The 24,029-nt window shown below is 43.0% G+C and overlaps 2 protein-coding genes across 2 annotated transcripts in view; one reads left to right on the plus strand and one right to left on the minus strand.

The window, feature by feature from the left end:
* Positions 1–1,135: 1,135 nt before the first annotated feature.
* Positions 1,136–16,110, minus strand: agpat9l (1-acylglycerol-3-phosphate O-acyltransferase 9, like). The gene is made up of 13 exons (XM_063194559.1): positions 15,643–16,110; positions 15,307–15,370; positions 11,195–11,346; positions 10,627–10,772; positions 8,134–8,208; positions 7,074–7,163; positions 5,644–5,737; positions 5,255–5,370; positions 3,865–3,920; positions 3,626–3,711; positions 2,875–3,003; positions 1,773–1,852; positions 1,136–1,383 (listed from the first exon to the last, which is right to left on the minus strand). Exons 1-13 carry the CDS (start codon positions 15,784–15,786, stop codon positions 1,266–1,268), a joined length of 1,350 nt encoding a protein of 449 aa, XP_063050629.1. The 5' UTR covers positions 15,787–16,110; the 3' UTR covers positions 1,136–1,265.
* Positions 16,111–20,324: 4,214 nt separating this feature from the next.
* adamts12 (ADAM metallopeptidase with thrombospondin type 1 motif, 12) overlaps positions 20,325–24,029 on the plus strand; it is a 54,279-nt gene continuing 50,574 nt past the window's right edge. Inside the window, exons 1-2 of the mRNA XM_063194212.1 lie at positions 20,325–20,890; positions 21,230–21,588. Of these exons, the coding sequence (XP_063050282.1) occupies positions 20,782–20,890; positions 21,230–21,588 (468 nt within the window). The 5' untranslated portion in view covers positions 20,325–20,781. The remainder of the gene's footprint in view (positions 20,891–21,229; positions 21,589–24,029) is intronic.

A 24,029-nucleotide genomic window follows, 5' to 3' on the forward strand; every position in this document is an offset into this window, starting at 1 on the left:
GGTGGTGCCTACACAAATAAAATGAGGCATGCTTTTCAGATAATCACACTGAACCTAATAATGCCTAATCTCTTATCTCTGAAACTGAGCCAGATATCGTGGGGAAAAAAATCAGTAATTCTGTTCAGCTCAGTGGCAACGGACTACATTTTATTTTGAATGTTAAATCATACAGAAGAACAATCGCAACGAACTCCTCTCCTAATGTCATTGTACTCTCTTTCTTATAAAAGACAAAATGCTACAATATAGTCCGGACTGCCTCCAACTTTATTTTCAAAATTGTAGGAGTAGAACTCCCACTTGCACAATACAGTACAGTTCAGTGCAACTCTGCGCTTTGGCACGGAACACAATACCAGGTCATCTTGTCATACTTCTTGAATATCAAGTAAAACATCTCTTGGAGCAAAGTAAAGCAAGACCATGGTGTCCACAAATCGTTTCCTGTTCAGTCCTTCTCTTCCTGAAGGGCTCTAATCATGAATTGAAGAGAGAAACTGGAGCGCAAAGTTTTAACCATTCATTAGGTTCAAACACCGAACTTTTGAACGGTTACATAAAATAAATTGGTTGAAACTTTAAGGAGCAATGTGCTACAGCTTCTCTCCAGAATTGATGTTTGTCCCACCATGATTCACTTGCAAGCTGTGGGATGGTGCGTAGAGTCCAAAAGTAGTGTCCAGGATGTACGCACATCCAATAAAGCAGGGGCCGGGTCAAACAACAAACGCAAAGAAAAAGAAGAACATCCGCACAGTGTTGCTGCTCACGGATTTAGTAACACAACGACTAAGACCTATGAAGTCCGATAGAGGTCGTAGCGTTTTGTTACGAAATCGGTGAGCAGCAACAGTGTGCAGATTTTCTTCTTTTTTTACATGATGCATAGAGTCCCAATTCAACGTGAACTCTGGTCATCGATTCCCATGAATGGCTCTGAGGAGGAGCCTGAGGAGGAGCCTTGGCACTTGGAGGCCAGATCAGGAGAGTAGAGGGAGTGTAGGAAGGCTTCAAGTGTGTGTGTGTGTGTGTGTGTGTGTGTGTGTACGTGCGTGCGTCTGTTAGGGTGTGGGCTTGCGTCTGTGATGGTGTGTGTGTGTGTGTGTGTGCATGCGTCTGTGATGGGGTTTGTGTGTGTGTGTGTGTGTGTGTGTGCATGTGTCTGTGATGGTGTGTGTGTGTGTGTGTGTGTGTGTGTGTGTGTGTGTGTGTGTGTGTGTGTGTGTGTGTGTGTGTGTGTGTGTGTGTGTGTGTGTGTGTGGTCATTCGCTGCTGCTGCCACTGCCAGTGCTCTCCTCTCCCACCACCATACTGCTGTACTTCTTCTGCTGTTGCTCCTTTAACGTCTCCTTCACTTTGCCTCTCTTCAGACCTCCATCCCTACAACACACAAGCACGCACACACACAAACACACACACACACAAGACACACACCCACCCACGCATACACACACACACACACGCACGCACGCACGCGCGCACACACACACACACACACACACAGAAGAGAGACACACACACACACACACACACACACACACACACACACACACACACACACACACACACACACACACACACACACACACACACACACACACACACACACGCCCAATGACGTCATGACATAAACAATCACAAACACTCTACAGCCTGCTTTATTTTATGTGGGAATAAAGGTGAAAGATGAAGGCAAACTGTGTTGTTATTATTGCTATTACTGTCGTGTGTGTGTGTGTGTGTGCGTGTGTGCGTGCATGCGTGTTTACCATGATAAATCTACAAGTCCACCCTGTCGTGCGATGGCTGACTTGACTCTGTTTGCAAACTGAACTGCATCTTCTCTTTCCTGTGGAAAGAAGAGAAGAGAAGGATCATCTTTAATCTCATCTCATCTGATAGGAATGTAGTGGGAGAAACACAGAGGAAAGAAACGCTTCAACCATCCATCCCTTCATTCATCCATCTATCCATCCACCCATCCACCCATCCATGATGTATTTTTAAATGCAACCAAACCCCTATTTAATATCTATTACACCGTATTTATAGTTGGCCTATATATAAATGTGTCATGGAGGGGAGGTACCAGACACAAACAAACTTCTATCTCTCAAGACAGACTGGGCTACTTCTCAGCGACTAAACCCAGCGGCACTAATCATATTTTTAGACGTGTTTTATTTTGCTGCACCTAAGTTTTCATCAGAGTCAAAACAGGTCTTTTTAATGTTTTTTTTGGGGGGGGGGGGGAGAGGCTCTCATGCCTTTAAAGTAGCCAGGACAGTGAAGAGATGACAGAAAGAGAGTGGGAGAGAGAGATGGGGCAGGGGCAGTCGGGAAAGGGCCCGGTCCGGACTCGAACTCGGATCGCCTGTTGCAGATACTGTAGCACGGTGTCTTAGCGAGGAAGATGCAGGAGCATGGAAACGTCAGTCACTTTGTTACAATCATGTAGATACAGAATATTGATTACAGTCCCTGGAGCATTGTGGGGTTAGGTGCCTTGCTCAAGGGGAGTATTTGTTCCAGCATGCCACAGGCAATGCAACATGTATGGTCTTACCTCACTTGCTGACAAAAATGTTCCCACTGGGGACAATGAAATTTCTAACCTAATCTACATTTCTAACCTAATTTCTAACCTAGAAATTCGAAATGGGATTCCGCCAAAGGAGGTATTTTGAAGCCCATTTTTTGGTCTGTACCATTTTTGAGTTACTGCGTTCTGAAATTGTACGGCAGTACAGTCCTAACCATTACACCACGGCTGTCCCAGACATTGCACACGATGGCAATATAAATACAAGTAAACATTATCATGAACATAATTGTATCTGTATTCCACAGTATTCCTAGTCCATTGTTTACCTCTTGTGTCATAGAGGGCAGGTACCAGACGTTGCACATGATGGCCCAGCTGGTCATCATCCTCAGCAGGTAGCTCACCATGTTGTACTTGGAGCTGTTCCAGAACGCATCCCCAAACTGGGGGTCATACTATTCAGACAAAAAGAAAACAAGGCCACATTATATGCATAGGATATTTAGCAGGTCATTTACTATATACAGTGTGTCATATGCATTAGCATCACCAACAATGACGAGACATAAATGATGATACACAGTTTTTTTATTTTGTTTTGACTCATTTCTTTAAACTGATCACCAAACTATGGATCATACTGAACATACTGAGATATTTAGCATGATTAACGGTGTTTCCTCTAGGATGTCTTTCAAGGTGCAGGGGGGCAGTCCAGGGTTCAGGGGCCACAATCACGTCACGTCACTCAGATTATTTTTCAAACAAAAAACATCCAAAAATGGTGACTTGTGCTTTACGTACTGTAATTGAATACATGAATGCACCAAGCCTGAGGCTCGAACACAGGCACGGGACAGTGTAGAAATGTATACATATAGGCAAATGCTTAGGGATCCATGCAATGGATGTTCTGAAGATGTGGAGACGAAAAAGTAGCTGTGGTGGTCCGCCACAACAAAACCTACCAAGCAGAAACTGGAAACCCTGATACATTTAGGTGATTGAAATTACAAAAAATACTGCACAGCATATGATTATTTTAAAAAGGACATTTCAGTAGAAAAGAGCGTGCACCTTTATAGCAACTGGGTAGATGGTTCCACCGATCTCAAAGCTTCCTTTTTTAAACATCATCACTGAGGTGTTATTGATGCATGTTCCTATGGACACCAGAGAGCAACGGATTAGTCTACAAGTCATTACTTGAACATGATCATTACTTAGGACTATTACTTAGCTTATATTGTAATTACACAAGCATCACGTTGACATTTCTGAATCATTAGTGTGAATGTCCTAAATATCCTTCCTACCCTCGGGGAAGATCAGGATGGGAAGCTTGCCCTTGTCATTCACATGGTCTGTCAGTCTGGGGACACAAGACACAACAGGTGGGACAGTTATAATACAAACATTGTATAATGAGACAGAATACTACTACTAATAATACATTTTATAAGACATTTATTTGGGCAGCCGTGGCCTAGTGGTTAGAGAGTTGGTCTTTCAATCTAGGGGTTGCCGGTTCGAATCCTCCCTGACCTCCCCCTACATCTCCATCCATGGCTGAAGTGCCCTTGAGCAAGGCACCTAACCCCACATTGCTCCACGGACTGTAACTAATACCCTGAAAATACTGTAGTTGTAAGTCGCTTTGAATAAAATGAAAGCGTTAGCTAAGTGCAATGTAATGTAATTTATTTTATTGCAGCTGTAATCATGTAATACTTTCTTGGAACTTCTTGTTTACGTTTGTTCATTACAATGCAGTCCTACGTTACATCAGAACCACAGCACAGACAAAGCAAGTATATCCACAAGTACACAATAAAGCAATAATAACGTTAATAATGTTTACAATAGGTTAAGTGCTTTGAAGTTATCCAGTCCTAAGCAGTAAGTGGTGTGTGTGTGTGTGTGTGTGTGTGTGTGTGTGTGTGTGTGTGTGTGTGTGTGTGTGTGTGTGTGTGTGTGTGTGTGTGTGTGTGTGTGTGTGTGTGTGTGCGCGCGCGCGTGCGTGCGTGTGTGTGCACACGCGCGCGCGAGCGAGAATGCATGCTTGCCCGTGTGTGTATTCATGTGTGTATTTGTGTGTGGTGCGCTGAGGCTTTGTTTAGTCTGTTTTACAGTCTTTTGTCTTATCTGTGCACAGGCCACAGCTGTTAAGATCACTATCTTTACATCTGCAATGTTCACATTGCACCAGAGAGGGCATATCTGATGGCTATCACGGCTGAAACCTGCTAAAGGATCTGTATCAGCTGTCCATGAAACAATATAAAAGATAAGTACGACGGTGCATGAGGGGGAGAAAATATAGTGCACTTTGATCAGTACAAATGAGCAAGACATGTTAATGTTCCTTGCAAAGCCGTTAAGAAGGTAATGAAGGTAATTGTGGAGGAAATACCTAGCGCCTTACTTAGTCCACACTCCTCCACACAACAGCAGCGCGTTCATTCCACCTTGTGTAATTCACTTTGGATAAAAACTATGTAAAGTCTCGTGTAAAGTAATGTAACGTAATGTTGCATAACTGCAATACCACTGTCTGCCATAGTACCTCTTTGTCACTAGGTGGCGGTCTTTATATACGGCTCTGTTTCATTGTGGAATTCACTTTGGATAAAAACAAAGTGTTAGGTAAAGTAATGCAATGTAATGTTGCATGAATGCAATACCACCGTCTGCCTGTCGTAGTACCTCTTTGTCACTAGGTGGCGGTCTTTCATCTCGGATCTCTCGAACCAGATGTGAGGACAGGACCTCTCCATGGCTCTCTGGATCACCCCCATCAGGCCACCGTGAACTTGCCCGACCTGACGGTGGTGGGGGGGGGGGCAAAAACAAATGGTGAGGGGCCGGGCCACACAACAAGCCCCACAACAACCCCCATATCAACAACCATGCTCTTCTCTGTTCATATCAACAACCATGCTCTTCTCTGTGTCTGCGAAGATTCTTTCCATCATCCATCCGGGTCATGTTTGTCAAACAAGTTTAGTTGTGATAAACTGGACTTGTTTAGGAAGCTTGAGTATAACAACAGTTTTTTGACAAAGTTTGTGTGTTTGTGTGTTACAGTAACATACCATAGCGTAGCAGCCATCGTTGGCCAGAATGACGACGTCAATCGGCGAAGTATGATTGGCGACGCAAATACCACCCCTTTTGGGCCTGTTTTCCCTGTGAACGAGATCCAGAAAGAAATAAAGAAAGAAAGAATGAATGAATGAAAACATAAAGAAAAATAAAATAAAGGAATGTAAAGGAAATGGCATTGGATGTGTGTGAACTTCTAAGTGCATTTCCTTTTTTTGTGCAATTGTGAAACTCTAGATGGCCACCTCCAGAGCAGACTTGTATCTCCCACACTGGAGGACTACAACTGGCTTCATACAGTACAGTGTGTGCCACTGTGGCTGTGATTTGCATAGAGTGGGCCTGAGTAAGTATGAAGACATTTGATAGTGCGCCTCTCTCTTGCAGCACCCCTCTCAACATGAACTCACTGAATTCCGAGAAATGAACACGGCCCCATGGGACACATAATCTGTGGCAGCTTCACAGATTTTGCCAGAATTCCATGATGGGGGTTACGGAAAAACTTTCCATGATGGAAAGTCGGAAGTGCTGTGTCTACATTCCCACAGCTCTATATATGCACTCAGTTTTATGCTCTGATTTATGGTCTTTCAAGATTGTTCAAAGATCAAAGATATTCTCAAATGTTCTCGTGAGATGTTCTCAAAAAACATTTTGCTACTAGGTTACAGTTGGGAATTGTTTTCGGCAGGACCCACCCAGGGCCGTAACCAGACATTTTCAAATACCGAGGTCAAACACTGCGTGCTGTAAACATATACTGAACATTTAGAATGCTTCAAACACTTAGGTCAAACTCTTAAGTTTGTTTTCATTAATCACTGCCTTGAGGATAAATGGTGGCGTATACAGACTGAATTTAACATTGTTGATTATATATCGATTTTCATTACAGATACATTTTACATTACTGAAAAAAATACTGACGACATGACCTCTGTGTCCTCAATGGTAGTTACGGCCATAGGCCCATCTAATATTGCTAGTATTCTTTCCTGTACAGTAGTACAAGAATTAGGTATCAACCAAGAGGAAAGGGTATTTCTCAAAGTACATGTCTTTACTGACAAGTTAGGGTTAGGGATTGTCTTGGTACACACATCTTACATTGCTATAGCATTCTTTCCTTTAGTAACAGAATTTGGAATCGACTGACTGGAAAAGGTATTTCACCACCGTGGGGTTTGACACTTTTCTAAAGATTTACAGTAATATAATGCTGTGGGAATATAGAACGCAATGAACAATGTGCTGCACTGTGACCCCTGTGCTGCACTGTGATTTTGGCAAAAAGCCATGAAACTGCCACAGATTTCATATCCCAAAGGACCAAGTTTGTTTCACTGAATTCCGTGAGATCAGGTTGCCTCTGGAGAGAGGAGGAGGAGATCGCAGGTCCCTGAGGCACTTTACTTACTTGTTGTGGTAGTGGATCACAGCTGAGAGGCCTCTTGCAAGGATCCTGTAGCACATCACATGGACCAGCTCACTCAGCCAGTTCTTAACCCTAAAGGACAGACAGACAGACAGACAGACAGACAGACAGACAGACAGACAGACAGACAGACAGACAGTCAGACAGACAGACAGACAGACAGACCGACAGACATTCAAGTACACACCAAAGGCTTGTTCAGAGGTGTCAATAGCAAAAGTAAAAGTCAAGTCATGATGTCAGTACAACACTAGCACGTGGTATTACATAGCTGTTACACTAGTTAGTATATTATACTGTACCTAATGAGATAGATTGAAAACAATATTATTCACACAATCATGCTCTTCACCTAACATTAGTGTTTCAACACAAGATGACACTAATATAGAAGGAGTATCATCCTACACGTATTTAGGGATCTGGCTGGATGATAAGATGTGTTTTGGTATCCATATTGAGAACCTCTGTAAGAAACTTAGACCAAAGTTGGGTTTCTTGTTTAGAATGAGGAAGTGCTTTCCATATCTTGGATCTTGGATATCAGGATTCACCACTGCACTCTTTATGAAAATGTACAATGGTTTTCTCTTTCCTTAAGGAGGAAAATGCATGCGCTGACTTTTATTGCCAAAGCCCTTATGGGAAAACTACCTTTATACATTTTAAATTTACTTTCTGTTCAGGATAGCACTTACAGGACTAGGTCTTCAGACAAAAAAACTTTTACATACACCATTTACAAGAACTGAAATAGGAAAAACAGCATTCTGATCATTTGCACCCAGAGCGTGGAATGAGCTTCAAGCCACTTTAAATCTTGAAGCTTTTCCTTCTATACATTCTTTTAAGAGCCCACCACAAATGTGCTCCAATCAGAATAGTTAGCTGATCGGAAGACAAGTACAGAGGTCTACTGGTTACTGAGATAAGTTACCTGTGTTGGAGGGAAACTGTGTTTCTTTTTTTACTTTAAATGTTACTTTTGACATCTCTGGCCAAGCTGGGGATGTAAATCCATCATGTGAATGTAGAACATTACCTGCTGTTGGGCAGAAACCCCACGACTGTAGTGCCCATCACCAGCCAGATGATGCCAATACTCGCCAGCGTAACTCTGAAATAACAACCACAAGATGTGTTATTGAAAGAGCTCATTTGTCTTAATTTCCTTTGGAAATAATGCAGTATTTCGTCTCCACTCCTCTACTTGCAATGAGCAATGAGCACTAGAGTTGTCAATGTCATTAGTGCATCACTTCTAAGCTTCAGAGGTTTTCTATGGGACGGTAGTGTAGAATCTATTAGATGTCCTTAATACTTAGCACACACTTTTATCCAATATAACTTAATGTAACAATTATTTAGGTTTTAGATATAGGGTATTGGCAACACAACAGTCCATGGACCAATGCTTGATTTTACTTCAGCCATGGATAACGGTGTAGTGGAGACCACCACAACTCCACACCGAATGGTGAGCCTCAGTCTGATGTGGAAGTTCACAATGAGTATGCTTATATGGAGTTCAGTATCCTGAATATGAGGCTTATCATGATTATTATCAAATTCAGGATAAGGTGTTTTTATATGAATACTGATTGTTGTATCCCGGTCATCATTCTTGATCATTATAGAATTCTCCTCAAATGTTCGGCATAAGGTGTTTCCATGCATCAATATTCTGGAGTCCCTAACAGTACTCCACCTAGCATATCATACAGTGCTATACATGTTTTTTTTGGTTATAAACGCGGTGTTGTGAGGAGGGGCAAGACACTGGCAACCAACCATGTGAGCCAATTTTTTGACCGACAGTGGAAGTTTGGACGCCCAAGTTCTTTTTGATGAGCATCCTTTTTTACTAACTGGATACAGGACCCAGTGAAGCATTCCCTTTTCTCTTTTTTGTGAATTATTACAGTTCTTCTCAATAGATTACACACAATTTCTGGTACTTCAGAAACAATTCTGAAAACATCTCACCAATTTACCAACGCCCTGAACCAATGCCACTTAACTACAAGCCAAAATTCTTCTTTGCAGTAAAGATTCTGTTCTAAAACACACTTTTCCCCCCAAAATACTGCACACAATTCTCTGCATTTGACATTATTTTCATGAAGAAAAGTCCTGGTTTTCACATGGAACACACTGTCATTAAATATACGAGAATCTAGTGTCCCACTATGTGCACTTCATCACATGTACAAACTCCTTTCAAAGCCGTTTACAATTGGCAATCATCACTCTATATGGACACACATAAATGTGGATATTGATGAACAGATGAGAAGATGCAGTGAGTTCACACATCACTTTGAGTTGTTGACGGTAATACAATAGGTAATACAATAGGTAATACAAGAGGATACTTTCATGTGGTACCAAATATTTTACAATACATTAGAGCAGCGTTTATCAGCATCAGACATTTGTGTGAAGTAGATTTGCTGCCACACATCTGTGTGCTCTCAGGCGGAAAACAATATCTTGATATTTTACCACTCATATATAGCTTACTCTCTGTGGTAAATGGAAAACTGAGCAAGACATGTTGCGCTGCAGGCCATTATGAGTAGAGTAGAGTAGAGAGAGTAGAGTAGAGTAGAGTATCATTTATTGATCCCAGGGGGAAATTAAGGTGTCAAGTAGCATACACACATAAATAAAGACATTGCCCACAAGACATAACACACATATTTACACATAAAATAATCATATATAGCTCACTGTTGCATACATTTTGCCAAGGCATCTCTCTCTCTCTCTCACACACACACACACACTCACACACACACACACACACACACACACACACACACACACACACACACACACACACACACACACACACACACACACACACACACACACACACACACACACAGAACCACACACACACACACAGAACCACACACACACACACACACACACACACACACACACACACACACACACACACACAGAACCACACACACACACACACACACACACACACACACACACACAAACACACACACACACACACACACACACACACACACACACACACACACACACACACACACACACACACACACACACACACACACACACACACACACACACCAAAATATAAAGTGTAAAGTGTCCACAGTGTTCACATGTGCCTTAGCTAAGTGGCACATAGAAGCCAAGACAAAGTGGCCATAAAGTGTCCAGGAGTGTCCATGATTATAGTGTTTTACCATATGCACGTTATGTTTAGTGCTCAAGTGGTTCATACATTTTCCTATTCAAATGATGGCTGACAACAATGTGACAACACTGTTTTCAGACAAAACGTTCATTTATCAGGAGGAGTGAGGGGCTTTGCCCATTGCGTGTGAGTTTTTGGGTTTGTGTGTAGTAGAATTCAAGACATGATTCCAGAAATTGTGTTTTTACAATCGAGAAAAACTGTATTTGGCTATATTGCTCACCATTAAGTCCTTCAATCTGACTAATTCAAAACAACCCGTTGCCAAATAAGTAAGGAAAGATCCTCATTTACCTGAGAGGTAGCAGTATGCAGTATCGCACCACCACCCCCACTCCCCACAGTATGGTGAGCCGTAGGCTGATGTATGTAAAGTTGATGTTGGTGCGCGTTAGGAGGTTCCAGGAGGCCAGCTCCTCAGAGGTGAAACGCTGGGTCACCTACAGTAGAGAAGAGTAAAGTTGAATAAATCACACACACACACACACACACACACACACACACACACACACACACACACACACACACACACACACACACACACACACACACACACACACACACACACAAACGCACACACATAAACATACACACACATACACACAAAAAACACGTATGCATGCACACATACGTGCGCACAAAGACACAAAACACACACACACACACAAACGCACACACATAAACATACACACACATACACACAAAAAACACGTATGCATGCACACATATGTGCACACAAAGACACAAAACACACACACACACACACACACACACACACACACACACACACACACACACACACACACACACACACACACACACACACACACACACACACACACACACACACACACACACACACCTCGTCCTCCACAATGGTCTCGATGCCCTTGCGGCCGAAGTAGAAGACGTCGCTCAGCGTGAAGTCTCCTCCTGTTCCTCCTCCTGCACTTCGACTCCGACGCAGCTCCCCGATCTCCTGCTCCAAAGAGCTGTCCTGCCTCTCGATGATTCCTGGAGAGGAGAAACAGGGTGAACCGTAGCCTCTTACTGCAGATGGGGTCGCTGGCGGGCCTATTCACTATTTGCTGAAAATACTCAACTACATCATAACAACATTGCTATGACAGTGCCGAGAGCCTTAAGTAACAGATGAAGACATAGACATTACAATTTTGGTGACAGTAAGGTTATAACATAGGTGCTGCGCTAAGGGGTTAAGCCATGAAGGAAAGTCATTGAAATTAATCTGCCTGTTTGTCTGTTTATTTTTCTCTCCAGCTCCCTGGTCTTTGGCTCCAGAGAGCAGTCCTGCTGCTTGATGGTGCCTGTAGAGCCGGGGTGGGGAACCTTTGTCTCGAGGGCCGTTTACAGCCCTTGAGGGCATCTTATCTGGCCTCCGATACAATTTTAATGTAATGCAATTTCACATGAAATATGACATTTTTAAAAGAAATCTCTGAAATCCCATTTGAAATACACTGTATAAGGGGGACTAGTGAAGGTGGAGTCTGTTGTAAACAGTGGGCACCTTCAATATAGTAGGCCTATATGGATACGTGCAGTAAAAGAACTGGGGGAAATCCTGGTTAATGTTCATAGTACAGCCCTTGGAGGACTTTATAATAGCTGAAGTGGCCCTCCAATGAAAACGGTCCCCCATCCCTGCTGTATAGCCATCAGAAGGCAAATTCATTTCTAAATCTCTTGTCTGTCTATCTTTTCTCTCTCTTCTCTCTTCTCTCTCTCTCTCTCTCTACCACCACACCAATCTCCAGCTCCAGAGACCTTTCCTGCCTATCGGTGATGCCAGGACGTCACAAAGACGGTGAAATGAACATGAATACATCTCAATCTCTCCATCTCCTCCTCTCCCTCTGCCTTTCTCTGCATCACCCTGCTATCTCCCTGAAGCTCTTCAATTCTCCTGCTCCAAAAAGCTATCCTTCCTCTCTATGTGAACGAGCTGAGCCCGTGAATTAAGTGAACATGAATCCAACACTTTCCACATTGCTCTTATCTCCAGCTCCGGTAGGTGTATGTAAACCTGTTGAAAGTGTCCCTGTATTGTCCGACATACCATGCAACGGTGAAAGTCATTACATTAGACCATAATGAAAGAAAGAATAAGCCAAAGCTACTCATATTGTCCTCACACAGCCAGTGAGGGCATTACATGTATATTAATATTTTTGAAAATGCATTGGTTTAGGTCTCTCGTTCAAGATTCAAGATTCAAGATTTTTATTTGTCGTGCTGCCTTGTGCAAGCACAATTGGCAGTGAAATGGGGATTGCAACTGCTCTGTGCTGAGTTGGATGGTAAAAAAAATTTAAATACAAAAATAAAATAAAAATTAAAAATAGTTATTGTCTTAATAATTTAAAAATCGGATGGCATAAGGAAAAAAAACTCGTACGCAGTCTCTCTGTTCTACATCTTATCACATGTAAACAGAGTTTTAAAAACTTTAGTGGGCTAAAACTCACCTGTCACAATGGAGTTATAAATAAAAATAAAAATCCACATGTTGTGTTTACACTTAAAGGGATAAAAAATGTATTTGAATTTAAAAATAGGCCATGTAACCATCACCTAAAGAATCTATCTCATGACAATGCCCCTCACCCTCCTAGTGAGTGTGCAACAGCCACAGCCATTTTTATTCAGCCCTGCTTGTTGACTGACAAGGACCAGAGAGTCAAACAGATAAGGTTGTGACACTGTTCTCTGTGACCCACTGTGCCAGTAAGAAAGCTACAATCAATCCAATAAAAAATAGGGCGCAACTAATTGGCCGGGGGTCAAAGTCCAGTGAGAGACTGCAGAGAGGCAGGCCAATCTTATGCAATGCAAGATTGCAAGATTGCCTCAAGATGTTGATAGGTCGCCTACTACCAGTGTACAACTCTCCTGTCTGAAGCCATGCCTGATGCTTGCGCAACACATTTGACAATGACTTGAGACATCGCTTAGCATCGAAATGTTTTTTTATTTTAATTTATTTTTTTTACTACAACTAGGGACTCTGACAACTGTAGGTGAATTCCAACTTCCAATCCTTCCAATCACACAAAAATGTTCCACCACACTTGACCAGTTAAAATACCCTCCCATTCTGTTTCCAACTCTAACAGTAGCGGCCGGTGGATGGGAAAACAGGCAGGGCAGAAATTTTGGCGATCAAGTCCATAATAATAAAATCAATACTGTATCATTTACGAGTTGCATTGCGTGTGTAGGCAAGACAGGAGAGCGTTTACGCAGTGTTTGGTGTGTTAGTAAAACTCCACCTCCCGTGATACACCGCACTTATTATATATATCAGGCATGCGCGTTATCTGTTCAACTTCTGTTCTGAAGAAAGCTGTTTTTGACAGTTCTCTCCACGCAGCTAGTTCTCTTGCTCATTTAAGCAGAGCGATTGCAGATATGTTAAGAAATTATAAGAATAATGCTTTGTCCGCTTGCGGAGTTGGAGTTTGTGACAAGCAACACGACAAGAATATGCACTCCACGCAACCGGACAGCAAGAACAATCAGGAAAACTAAGGCTATCGTAGCCTCGTATCGTAGCCAGCATCGTAGCCTTTGCCAAAGCAGAGCAAAACTCCTCGTGTGCAAACATACTCGTTTGAAATGTAGAAGCATTTTTGTCGACCAACATGCGAAACAAACTGTCCTCAAGTAGGCTACTACAGTACAAACTGCTGCTGCCTATAGACGAGTGATCTCGCCTTCACCGTTCGTACATCACATTGGATGCAACCAAATCAACAAGCCCTGCAACCCTATTCAATTCAGTCAGTCGTCCTCTTGCTGCCGGTTCAAATGTACCACAGAACCAAATGCTACCAATACCGGGAAAGGACGTGCCTATTTTCGAAACGAGTAGCCATGGTTAAAACTTAAAAGGGGAATTGAGCATTCAGCCACTGAAGCTCACTATCCAACAGACTCGCTCCTGTTCTGCAATGCTAGGCTGGACCGTGTGCAGGTGTATTTTTTTAGCTAGCTTTCGGAAACGAAGCTGTCAACAACACCCACGCTCAATAAGCTCAGATATTTCATTATATAACTTACAGTTTCCCTATTTTACAAAGACTTGATTCATAATCCCTCACGCTTTGTTTAAACTATGTAGTAAGTCCAACACAGCTTCTCAGAGAATGTCATCAGCTAGTCGGCTACGTGGGGGTAGCAGCAGCAGACTTCACGAAGCTACACATTTGCTTGCTGTCTCAACATTGCAAGCCCACAAATTTCATTAAATAGCAGACAGTAACCCATTATGCAAACACTTCGGTCATAAAACCTTAAACTTTGCAATAGCAAATATACAAACTGTACCTACCCCAAACGTGAATCCTTAACCGGTCAACACATATCCTTCGTCAAATCCGACATGGTTATCCGTTTAATCCACCGATTTTGTGAGGGAAATTTGCGGCAATGGAGTTAATAAAATCCCACAGGTTAGAGATGAGCGGAGTAATATGTTTTTTGTGTCTTTTTCAAAGCAGGCAGGGCCACCAACCTGTCATTGGTCAGGGCAGATCATACATCTGCCCTGATAGCGCCCATAAAGTCGCGCTTATGTTATGATATTATGCTAAGTAGGCTACAGTGCTAATTTTGTAGAATGGGATCGGGGCGAGGGGGCCGGGCTTAGCTGAGGCGGCGAGAAATCTGCCCAGGCCAGTGCCATAGACAGTAACGTTAAACAGCCACACTGGATGTAAACTTGACTTATCAACAAAAATAAAACCCGATTCACTCGCAAAGCTCGTCACAAACCACAGCATTGATGTAATACGATTCCCAGTGTGATTGAGGTTGCAATACATATTTTATCTACAATTTCTGAATGGATCTACTTTTCTCAGAGGAAGAATCTTTGGAGGGGCACTGCCCATCTGCCCTTAATGAACCAGCCGCGCCTGAACTCTAACAGTGTGATTCACACAAGCTCACCACTGGTTGGGGATTCCGGGATCTGTTGCTCTTTAGCCCCTCTCTGTATCCTCATAGTGGCCCACTAGAACAAGACAGACAGAAGAAGAAGAAGCAGAAGATTTCCCAGCGTTACTCTGGTAATAACTTGTGACAGTTTATGATGAAATAGAACTTCCTCTACACACACAACGCACATATTCCAGTCAGTGGCTCAATACAATGTGTTGTCAAAGTAATAAATGAAAAGTAGTGTGTTAATACTACGCCTACTACATTGTAATAATACATGTATCTTCATTTCATATCAGTTATTTTTGCCCATCCTATTGTAGGTTATTTGATGTGTTTGTTTACCTCCAAGGTCTTGATTAAGATCTTCATGTATGTTTCCGTTATTCCGAGAGAGACCCCGAACATAGCAGGAAACATGATGAGTCCCACTATCAAAGAGAACCACACCTTCGCCACCGACATTACCGTTCCCCACGAGTCCTCCATTCTTCCCAGAGCACCGACCACCCAGCTGAGACAACAACCGAGAAGCCTAAACTAGCTCAAACCATGATTTACAACGCAGGAAGTGGTGTGTTGCAATGTATGACTAGACCGGTGTGTGCCCCAATCTGTCAAATTTCATATGACACCTTGAAGAAACCAAGTCGTGTGCATGCGCAAATAGTCTATGACGTAACGCCACGCTACCTGTCAGACAGGTAAAAATGGGACGTCTTACATTAAAAAAGGGACGTATTTAAAGCAACAAAGTTTTCAAAGGGAAATAGCGAGGTATAACTACCACAGCTTCCTACCTCAACCAATAATGTCATACCATCTCCCTCTCGTTGAGATACCAACTGCATTTTGACTTTGTGGTGATCTTTGATATGGACCAAAGTTCATCCTAATCTACGAATTCGTGCCATCTGCTGGACAAAGAGGAGTACTGAAGAGTCGTGTGAATTCATCATTGGCCTCTGATAGATTTGTGCATGGCAATATTAATGACGTAAACGGCATGTTATTCGTCACATTCGCCATGCATGTTCTTTTTATTATGATTTTGATTAAATATAGATAGTTGTGGAGTAGGAGAGAAGGCTAGATCATAAGTTGGAGCGTAGCGACTTGTTTCTTTGTCATTGAAACATAACATTATGACAGTTTGATGGCAGGCCTATATTTTTTCATTCCGTTTGAACCCACACACAATTATTAACACACACTGTAAAGAAAGAGGTCATCAACCTGTCAATGGATGAAAACATCAAAGATGAACACACACACACACACACACACACACACACACACACACACACACACACACACACACACACACACACACACACACACACACACCATAATCCCTGTCAGGAAAACACACACCCCTTAAACCACACCCACAGGACTCAACAAAAGATGTTACATGTCAAGCTTCATGACAATGAACAGGAGCCATTAGGCCTAACCTACACGTCCCTTCAGGTCAATCTTGATCTTTTTTGGAATGTTTTGCTCATTTTTTGGATTTGAAAATGGGTTATAAAATAAAATGCCTTGCATTATGTTCTTAGAACTTGACTGTTTCGTCTACATGGCCACCATGTGTCCTCGGGGTGTATAAACAGATCAAAGATTGACTCCAGCTCCACCTGCTACACCGTGGAAGTATTTCATATGTAATGATCGGCCAAGGCACAGGAAATTGGAAATAAGCCATCACTTGTCAAATAAACCGAAAGATGAACTCAAAATGTGAAGAATCTCAAATGTTATAACCAACTTATCTCCTTGCTGCAATACAGAGACTTGTCTCATCCATTATAAACCTGTATGTTATATCTTGGTAACATCTTCAGTTTTTCTGTGGCCCCTGTTATAAATGTGCTGTTACCAGAATGGCAATGACAAATTCAGAATAACCAAGGACTCAACCTAATGTCATAGTGCTGTAGTGTTCTATGGTAGTTAAGTCATTTCAAACGTTCCACTGGTGGAACGGTCTGCATTATACAATATTATCTAATTTTGCTTGTTAGCCTTTTAGGGTAGATATTATAGAATGATTAACACTCGGAAAAAGAACTTGTCTCATGGAGCCAGAATGAGGGGACCCTATGTACATTACAGTCCAAACAAATCGGATTTACTGCTGCCCTCCACTCGCAGACATGCTTGACCCCTTTGCTGTTCATTTGGGCTGCCCTGCATTACATAAGAGCACCGCGGTCCGTGGATGAACTTCTAATGTGGAGAAGTATCACGCGTCTTGTGTCCATACCAAGCTTACATACTCACATACGTACAGTGCATGATGCAGCCGGCTGACGTACGTTGTGGAATAAGTAACCTTTTTGCCACTGCATTTCATTTCGTTTGAAGCAAGCCAACTGATTCACAGAGAAGGAAAAGGGCATAACAGAAGTTGAATAGAATAAAGATTGTAAAAATGGACAATGTATATGCAAATACACTCCAGTTGACAACAGTTTTATTGACAAAGTCCAGATGTACAAAGAAGAAAACAATATCAGTGGTAGCCCTTTCATGTACATGTGATGGCGAGCAATTCACTGTTTTTCTGAAAACCCTTGACTATATCATAACAACATTGCTATGACATTACCAAGAGTCTAGTGTAACAGAATAAGACATGGTCATTACCATTTCGGGTGGCAATAAGGTTATCACAGGGGCTCTAAATAAAAGGGTTAACATCTAGGCCTACTAGAGTAAAAAAAAATCCTGTAGTCCACTCAGAGGAGTTTTTGATTCTGATGAAAATGTAAATAGGAATTTAGACATAAACCTATCCAAAAAGTCATATTTGGTAGCAAATGACTGTTAGTCAGCCAATGCTGGCCCAGGTGAGCATGTGAGGAATGCAGTGTGTCCCACTAGGTGGCCCATTATAGTGTTTAGAGAGCGTCTCAGGGGGCGCCGAGGAGCACAGCAGAGACGCACGCACGCGCACACACACACACACACACACACACACACACACACACACACACACACACACACACACACACACACACACACACACACGCACACACACACACACACACACACACACACACACACACACAGCACACACACAGACCGACACGCACACAGCACACAGCACACAGCAGACACACAGAGTACACACAGGACACATGCACACATGTCAACATGCGCTGCTGTGTCAGAATGAGGTAGCAGAGCCACAGACACTCACAGGGACCCACAGCAGATCCTACTAGTGTCATATCAATATGAGCTATGGGCAGAGCCAATGTGAACAGCCGCTAACATCCCTAACCCTAACCTCTGATCAGCAGCGAGCAGCGCATCTAGGATAGGCATTAGCAATGTCTGTGTTTTGACGATATGGACTGCTACGTTGAGCCGAAATAATCTAAACCCAACCTAAGCCTAAACCAGTCCTAACCTGAAACCAGACATGCAATTGTAGTGAATTGGAATGGCAGCGCATCTAGATGGATAGGCATTAGCAATGTCTGTGTTTTGACGATATGGACTGCTACGTTGAGCCGAAATAATCTAAACCCAACCTAAGCCTAAACCAGTCCTAACCTGAAACCAGACATGCAATTGTAGTGAATTGGAATGGCTTGATAGCTCAGCTCAACGGGTAGCTCACAGGGGCCGATTACTGCTCGGCACACCGGACCCAGGCCCAGGGGCCCAGAAGTCAAGGGGAGCCTGACACTCTAGCCTCTACATATTTGCATTATGTTGCATTAAAATCTCCCTTTCAACAACAGTATCTTTATTTTTTTTGGGGGGGGGACCCCCCACTCCCTGACAACATAGACTCTCACAACTTGCCTAAAACCCTTAATCGTTTTGTAAACTAGCAACAATCATCAAGGGGGGCCTTTCTTGTTGTCTGGCTCGGGGGCACGTGGAATCATAACCCGTCCCTGGTATAGCTCAGACCAGCAGGACACTGGCCAGCAGTCCATCAGGACCCTGCAGACCATGCCCTGGAGACTCCTGCCTGCCCCATTGTTCCCCATTGTGCATGGAGATAGATTCATGATGTGTGTTTGTTTGCGCAAGGGGGGGTTGAGGGTCATGTGTGCAGTGCATATGTGTTGGAGTGTGTGTGTGTGTGTGTGTGTGTGTGTGTGTGTGTGTGTGTGTGTGTGTGTGTGTGTGTGTGTGTGTGTGTGTGTGTGTGTGTGTGTGTGGAGAGAGAGAGAGAGAGAGAAAGAAAGAGAGTGAGAGAGAGAGAGAGAGAGAGAGAGAGAGAGAGAGAGAGAGAGAGAGAGAGAGAGAGAGAGAAACAATGCAGGTTCACATGTGCTATCTTTGTTTTGTGTTGATTGGAAACATATGTGTATCCATCCTAAAGCATCCTAAGTGACCGTTTAAAACCCTTTGCCAGAACCTTGTTATAGGCCCAGAGAGAAAAAAACTACATCATCCTATCTATAAATTCCAACTGCAGAGAATGTTCGCCTCAGTTGGTTCAGGAACATGTTCCTTCATACTCAGTCTGCCTCGGCAACCTTATACCAACAGCAGCAGGCAAGTCAAGACATTGCAAAGAGGAATGTTATGTTACAACAAAGTATTGGAGGAGTGTTAGCCTACACGTTTCCGTTTTAGTTAAACCACAAATGAAGACTGGGAATTTGTGGTGGCAAATGGAGACAAAGTGGATTTTGTACACATAGCTGAAATGTACTGAAGCAAAATAATGTTTATGTCAGGTGACACACACACAGGTAGACTACAGGTGATCCATGTGTGGAGGATTCACACGTGAGATACGAAGAGGAAACCAAATGACTGCATAAGGCTAATGTAAACTTATAGTGTTGTACATTTCACAAGTTTCACTTGCAAAGGGAATTATCATTTGGCAATATTACCAACCATAATATATAGCATATTCGAACCTGACCAACTCTAGGTTCCTCTGCCCATATTTGGATGTCCATTTGAATTCAACACACCCACTGCCCTCATTTGGAAAGAAACGCCAATTTAGGTTAGTTGTGCGTCCTAAATTCATCCCTGAAGCGACACATTTTTCGGGCTGCGTGCGTCTGGATCCACCACAGCACTGGCTCCTTGTCGAAATATTTGGTTCATGCATTAGGCTACCAAACGATAAGACCTAGTTGTCCACATGCAGCGGTGTCCGACTGTGCGTTTTTATGAGTAAACTGGGGAGAGTGATTTATCTGGACTCACTGGGCTTTCGCTGCAGAGTGCACTCAACTCCCTCTCGGTCCTTGCAAAGAAACTAGATACTAGCCCGTGGAACACTCCACCCCTCGCTGCTAGCTTGGCGCTTTCTCACTGAGTTTACATGATATTCCTTTAATTCCCGGTCTGCGGGTTATGTTTCTCTTTTGGTAACAGATGGAGATAACTTTTCATATATGTAAGTGGTCGTGAGACCACCGCCAAATCAAACGTATCTTTTAATGACGCTCAACATTTTATTTTTGTTTGATTTCGGTTAAGAAGTGAAACATGCGACTGAGTCAAGGACTTTTTGTGTTACATTTTGCTTTCTTTTTGGCACCGGTCCACGTCGTGTGCTCCATTTCGGATAACCTGCACTTTCCAGACTCAGAACAAGGTTAGTAACCAATGTTTTAGCCTACTGTGTTTCAATATCATAGCGATGTACATCTTGACACTCGTGCATGCATGAATGAAACTGTGGTATAGAATTGAACAAACTAAGTTACAAACTACACCTTTACATGAAATAATGCTCTAATGTCCCGGTTCAAGTATCAAAGCGATCTATTTGATTCATTCCCGTGTTATTATCCATGATAATTTGCCTGTGGTTGTGCGCGCAACGTTCGCTCTGACAGTGTTTGAAGTTTAAAGTTTTTCTTGTCTATGGACACCCTGTCATTTGGAGGAGGCAGCGTCTCTTCAAACATGCAATGTTTATGTTCACCCACAGAGCATTTCATCAAATCTCAATCAGACTCGTCTGTGGTCCATCCTGAAAAGGTCGACAAGGATGGACAGTTCCTATCTCACTCTTTATCACATCACTTCTCTGGTGGCCGTCAGAAGAGGGACCTTGGCGAGTCACCACGCGACCGGCTGTACTATAAACTTCATCACAAGGGCCGGGATTTACTTTTTAACTTGACCGCCAACACGCACCTGCTTGCGCACGGCTACACGTTGGAGAGGCGGCACGGCGACTTGAACAGCACGACGTCTGGCTCTAAAGACAACGCCTGCCACCTCCTCGGCACAGTGACCTACTCAGGACATGTGGGGAAGGCTGCCATCAGCACCTGCGAAGGACTGGTGAGTGAGTGAGTGAGTGAGTGAGAGTGACCTCGTCTCACATGTAGGGAACAGCGAGTAGCCTAGTGCAAGTTAGGTCACTTGGCACGGGAGTGCACAAGCGGAAAATAGACCAGTTTGGTTAAGTAGCAAATAGTTTTATGTTATTTCCTGGAATGGAGTGATTTTAGATCTATCAGGAACCTGTAGAATGTGTTGGTGGTGCTGTGATGTCTACCTGCACATTGAAGTCGGGACATTTTATTTTGTTAAAATGTCTGATCTTTACCCTTGCTGTGTTAAGAAACATTTGTCAGTTCACATTTTGGCATTGTCCAAATGAGCAGCTATGGCAGCAAGGTTTGGGTTGGTGGTCCATTCTCTCTCTCTCTCTCTCTCTCTCTCTCTCTCTCTCTCTCTCTCTCTCTCTCTCCGAGAGAGCATAGTAACCCTCTGACTCTGAGTAAGTTCCGTATTCCTCGACTGCCGATAGTTTGAGCAAACATAGCTTTTACTACGACACCGGCTCAGCTCTCCCGCCCGTGAGTTTGACATTCTCCGGCCTCGCTGCTGTGTTTGTAAAGAAGGGAAAAAAGAGAGATAAATCATCTGCTCTGTTGTATCTTGTCACTGACACAAAGTCCCATTCAGGATTTTCTTGTCCATTCTTTGGTATTCTCCCAAAAAGACCTTCTCATGCAGTACAAGTCTTCCCCCTATTTAAACACTTTGGGTTAGCCTTCACCCACTTACTTTGGAGTAGAATGGAGGAGATGGCTTTTCCGTTGGAACACATGGAGAAACTGTCATAACACGTCCAATGTGCACAACATAATCCGGCCCTCCTCTGTGTGTGTGTGTGTGTGTGTGTGTGTGTGTGTGTGTGTGTGTGTGTGTGTGTGTGTGTGTGTGTGTGTGTGTGTGTGTGTGTGTGTGTGCCTGCTTGCCCATGCCGTTCTGAAGCGCAGGATGAAATGTTTGCATAGCGCCATAAAGTAGGTCAGACTCTGTGTGTGTGTGTGTGTGTGTGTGTGTGTGTGTGTGTGTGTGTGTGTGTGTGTGTGTGTGTGTGTGTGTGTGTGTGTGTGTGTGTGTGCGCGTGCACGCTTGTGTGTGCATCAGGCTTTGGAGATGGTGTTCAAAGGCAAAAATGAATGCCCCCCTTGTCAGCGGGGAACCCAGAGTCTGTAAGATCAGGATACACTGAAACATGGAGGGGTAGAGCAGAGTAGAGGAAGTGGGGTAGGCAGGGTCAGATTAAGATGGCCTGGGGGGCCCCGAGGCTACACATTTCTGCTCAACACAACAGATTGATTTTTCAATTTTGCATCTTGTCACAATTATGCAATTGTTCACTTTTGGACAATCAGGGACCCCTTGGCAGGTGGGGCCCCTAGGCGGCAGTCATATCTAGCCTTTGCATTAATCCGCTGGGGTTAGGAAAATGAATGACACAGGATGGCTTTCAGCATGGGAACTACTGCCTGATGTATAAAATACACTATCATGCTAATATCTACAGTATATAATGCCCTGCTTCAGTAGGTAAGGTCAGGCTACACTGAAACATGAAGGGAATAGTAATGACACAGGGTGGCTTTCAGTGTGAGACCTATAATGTGGAATATATTCTCAGTAAGACCTGATTTCCAGCCTGGCAACACATATGCAGTGTAAAAACTTCTATCACCATAGAAAACCATAGTTTTCAACTTTCTGAGATACACTATATTCTGTAAGAGCACTTCCTAGACTCAAAAATGATTTGTTTGAAGTAGACTATGCTTTGGACAACATTTGACTACCTGACAAAGGCGGGCTTGCTGAAACGTGTTTTTAACCCATTAAGACACGGCATTATAAATGTGCTGTTACCAGAATGGCAATGACCAAGTCATAGTGCATTACTGAAGGCCTTGTGATATGTCATAGTATTGTAGTACTATGTTAGTTCACTTTTCAATGACTATTACAGCGTGCCACAGGAGGTACGGTGTGTGCATTGAAGGGGCTAGAGGGTTAACGTGAGCATGGCACTGCAATAAAGGCTTTTTTAACTTTTGCAATTGTTTTGAGGAAGTATTTCCTATGCCGAGTACGCTCATCTTCAAACTGTTTAATGAAGGTCTTCAGGCAAGTGAGTCGGTTGTTTAGAGAAAAGCCCCACTCACTACTGCCGTTTATTTATCAGTAGAGCATGGCAAACTAGACAGACGTTTTGGTCCATATTCAGTGTTAAAATATAAGAGTGTAACTTTTGCAAATGACTGTGCCTTGGAGTTTCTCTTGCTAGTTAGGTGCTGTTTCCACGTAGCAGGATATTTTTAGCAGGGTATTTTTTTCTCCTGTTTAAGTGTAAACGCAACATGTGGATAAAAATAAATACTCCATTGTAAAAATGCGTTTCAGCCCCCTAAGTAGGATATTTTTAAAGCCTGCTTTTTTATATCTGGATTCTAAAT

Source organism: Engraulis encrasicolus, chromosome 3, assembly GCF_034702125.1.
Source record: "Engraulis encrasicolus isolate BLACKSEA-1 chromosome 3, IST_EnEncr_1.0, whole genome shotgun sequence".
Taxonomy (NCBI): domain Eukaryota; kingdom Metazoa; phylum Chordata; class Actinopteri; order Clupeiformes; family Engraulidae; genus Engraulis; species Engraulis encrasicolus.

Excerpts from the sequence above, each read along its gene's own strand:
- agpat9l (XM_063194559.1), bottom strand. The coding sequence starts at position 15,786 with ATGGAGGACTCGTGGGGAACGGTAATGTCGGTGGCGAAGGTGTGGTTC. Across the intron at positions 15,371-15,642 it reads TCTTAATCAAGACCTTGGAG|TGGGCCACTATGAGGATACA; the intron begins GTAAACAAACAC and ends GTCTTGTTCTAG. Across the intron at positions 3,921-5,254 it reads CGCCACCTAGTGACAAAGAG|ACTGACAGACCATGTGAATG; the intron begins GTACTACGACAG and ends TTGTGTCCCCAG.